The sequence below is a fragment of the Notothenia coriiceps genome, unplaced genomic scaffold, assembly GCF_000735185.1.
Source record: "Notothenia coriiceps isolate Sejong01 unplaced genomic scaffold, NC01 NC01_scaffold00010334, whole genome shotgun sequence".
Classification (NCBI taxonomy): Eukaryota; Metazoa; Chordata; class Actinopteri; order Perciformes; family Nototheniidae; genus Notothenia; species Notothenia coriiceps.
Window position 1 is genome coordinate 1 of NW_011343035.1, and position 3936 is coordinate 3936.

Genomic DNA, 3936 nt, shown 5'->3' on the forward strand with positions numbered 1-3936 from the left:
AACCCTCTCACTCGGGGTGCTTGTGGCTGGAATAGCCAGGTAGCTCCTCGAAAGCGGGGGAAGCGGTGCACGTTTTCTGCCCACCACTCCAGTGGATTATCCATTGTGGGGATATGCGGTGTCCGCTGGCAGTAATCCCGTAGCTCATCATCCGCACCACTGTTGACCCGTGTTTTCTTGCTGTTCGTTTGCCTCTGTTCAGTGCTGACGCCGGTCCGTTGCTCACTGGTGTTAGCATTACTGCTAGTGCTAGCTGTCGGCAGCGGGTGTCTCATCTTCAGATGGTTGCGCATAGCAGATGCATTTGTATTGTACTTCAGTACAGCTGTACACAACTGACACTTCACTGTGGAGTTGGTTACATATTCGTTGAAGTACTGCCATACATAAGAATGTCGGACGTGTTTTGGAGCATTTTGCAGCACCTCGTTTACCTCAATTTTTTTCACGACTAGTCGACTAGGGCCTACAGCGCCGACTAGTGGTAAAGGTAGTCGACTAGTCGATTAGTTGGTGAAACCCCTAGGCTGCATTAGTCCTCACAAAGTAAAGTCAATACATTTGTTGAAAATAATAGAAAAAAGTAAAATCTCATATAAAAAACCTGTCACACTATACAACAACAGCTCTACTCCACACACTCCCAGGGCTAGTCCAGTTTCATGTGTGTGTATTTGTGTGTGTGCTGAGGTATCCATGCAGTAGTCGATATCCATCACTGAGCTCTAAAGGATGCCCCCCCCCCCTGCCAATGTTACACTCTGCTGACTTCACTGATTCTTCAAGAAAGCCTGAAACAACCACTCTCACGCTCAGCAGAACTGGCTGCTGTGTGGCGATGTTGGATATCCATTGTTTAGCAGTTCAGCTGATTTTCTGTCTCTGTGGTTCTGGGTAATTAAGACGCTCGTCGGACCTGCTATGTTACAAATGATAAGTAACGAGGTGATGTTTCAATTCTTGTTCTCAGCGTAAGAAAGAGAATGAAATCCTTCCCACTGATGTTGCACTAACATCGCAATTTAAATTATTGTTACATCTGGTATCTAGCCTTCCTGTGTTATAACTGCTTGTAGACAATGCAGGGAAGCCCTTAGAGGCCTTACAAAAAAAGAAACGTATAGTGATCCATTTTATAAGTCTAATCTCAGTGGGTTTCTCTTCTATTCTACAATTTATTTATGTCTTTCGTTTGGCTAAAAAATTGTTTATACAGACAGTAATATGACATGACTTGCTTAAACAGAATATCTGTACTTTGTGTTTAGAGTAAAGGTGGAAATTTGAATTCACAAAATGACTACTATTTACCAACCAAATTGTGATAATATAAGGCTAGTGCTTGACTCGCCAACCAAATAATAACAAAAGTCTATTGAGTGGTTGGTAAAATTTGAACATTTACTAGCTATTTGCCAGGTTCTTTTAGTCGTATCAGCAACATGTGGTAATATTTTAATTCAGCTTTTTATGGCCAGAATAAGTATGCAACAACAACAACAACAACCGTTCAAACCTTGTAAAACTCCCCCTATACCTTGTCATAGACGAGAAAATAAACAAATGAGGAATAAATAATGACAGATTATCCTGGAGAACCCTTTTGCCTGTTTTTAAGTGTTAAACACAGGACTTCCATACACACCTGATGCCTTTTAATTATTACCAAACAACAGGAGCCATGGCTTGCACTTCAAACAGGTCTGTGTATTATTCCTGGTGCCCCTCTTGGCCACCGCTCTCTGTTCCCTGAAGAAATGGTGCGATGGCAGCAGGCGATGCTGTTGCCGTGGTGTTCGCCCCCATGTGATCAGCACAGAGCTCCCCTGAAAGGCACTAGGGTCGTTTGTCTTGTCAAGGCATTGATTTAAGGTTGTTAAAACATAATGCACTTTTAATAATGCAGCAGCGATTTTGTATTGTCCTTTTAAGCGTTGACGTTTCTGGTACTAGTATGCTAAGTTCATGACGAATTTTAAGGAATTTGAATGAAGGAACGTGAGTGTGTGAGAGTATTCTAGCAGTAGCAGTATGGATCCTGCTGAGCATGCATAATTCTCAGTTCATCATGAATAAAGGAACAGACCATATTTCTCTCTCCTGAAAGTAGTTTCCCTCTTAAGAATTTGAGATGATTAGGATGCCTCATGGTTACATATGTACTATACGTGAAAAAGAGAAAGGTCATTGGAATTACAGAACAGTCTGGTGATAGTTTTTATATTATTAACAAATCCATTTAAAGTAAACAAATAATTGATCCTAGTAAAAAGAAATATACATGTAGCTATGCTAAAGCCCTGTTATAGCCTACTTGTCTTTTTCTATGCCATAGAGCTCTATTGTTGTCCAAAAGCTATTTTAGACAACAATGGATTTCCGCATACACCATTGTGCTGCCAGAAATAATTACTACTGTAACAGCTAAATGTGTATTAGTATGCATCTGATAACAGTCCCCAATGAACACGACATCTACTGTTGTTAAAATAAACATTTATGCATCTACTTAATATATGGATTTCTGAACTCGCCTACCATGCACAGGGGCCCAAAGTCTGGGTCATGGTCCAAACAGGAAGTCACACAAAATAACTACAAAGACCAAAGACCCAAACAACTATAAAGTGACACAAAACAGCTACAAAGTGACATGAAGCAACCAGTTATATGCAAAATGACTATAAATTGGCAATAAAAAAACACAGACCAAAATGATAGAAAGATGTGAAACGACAAAAAAAGAAACAAAAAGACAACAAGGGTCTAAATAACATTAATATCTGTTTTCCTACAGTAGGAGAGGGGGTGGGGTCTTTTGTAAAACTGTGCACAGGGGCCCATTGTCAAACCACCCCTGAGAATTTCAGCATAATGACTGTAAGGAAAAATAAAGAAAATGGGTTAACACAAATCACTGCAGAGACCAACCTCCCTAATGTGTGTGTGTTTCACCCAGCAGGCTGCAGTGAGCGAGTGGAGGTCCACTCAGAGCGGAGGGGTGTGATCTACAGCCCGTCCTGGCCTTTAAACTACCCTGCTGGAGTTAACTGCAGCTGGCATATCCAGGGAGGTCAGGGCGAGGTCATCACCATCAGGTACAATCCCTCACTCAAACAGTGTACACATGACATCCGTCATAGAGTACCCCACTAAAATCATCCATCTTCTGCTCAAGTTTCCGGAACTTTGACGTGGCCGAGGCGGGAAGATGTTTCGGAGACTGGCTCCTGCTGACTCCTACAAAGACCGGGGACTCCAGGCTGTGTGGCTCTATGCTGCCTCCACCCTTCATCTCCACCAGGGGGCGCGTCTGGCTCTATTTCCACTCTCATGCCAACAGCTCAGGGCAGTCCCAGGGGTTTCGCCTCTCCTACATCAGAGGTAGGCTGGACAGACATGGATCTTTTATCCTATGCTTAACCTGACTGAGTCAAAACGTCTAGTTATAGAATGTGTAAGGCATAAACTATTACTAACATAATTAAGGAAATTATCGGTTAAGAGTAAGGAAAATTGCCAGAGTTTGAGTGTGATGGCTTGTAAAGCCATATTTCCAAATCTGAATGTGTCTGCATGTCTCATGTCTCATCTCATTATATTATAGTATTTTAACTTAATAAAACGGCCAGGCCCTCCCATTTGACATTCCTGCCCTCCCCTAATAAACACGTTTTTTATTATTTATAAAAATATATATATATATATTTTTTTAATTATAAATAAACGGTGAACTTTTATGCTACGATGTATGTGATGTCAGATAGTAACTTAAAACAAATAAATGCATGTGTCTGTTGTGATTTGTGATTCGTCCACATTTAGACCAATCACAGCGTCACACTCTGCCGCCTATTCTGGATTTGTTTATTGTGCATTCTGTAGACATTTCTGTTTGAATTACAAAATGGATATCAGAAATTGGCTTAAAAGGTC

General features: G+C 41.2%; 1 protein-coding gene across 1 annotated transcript; it reads left to right on the plus strand.

Annotated features, from left to right (window-relative positions):
* Window positions 1–2962: 2962 nt before the first annotated feature.
* On the plus strand, window positions 2963–3384 carry LOC104945948 (low-density lipoprotein receptor-related protein 3-like; the record flags this gene model as incomplete). Its single annotated transcript, XM_010771683.1, has 2 exons — window positions 2963–3098; window positions 3179–3384. Coding segments are annotated over 2 exons (342 nt in total), but the record flags the coding sequence as incomplete, so codon positions are not given.
* Window positions 3385–3936: the final 552 nt, after the last annotated feature.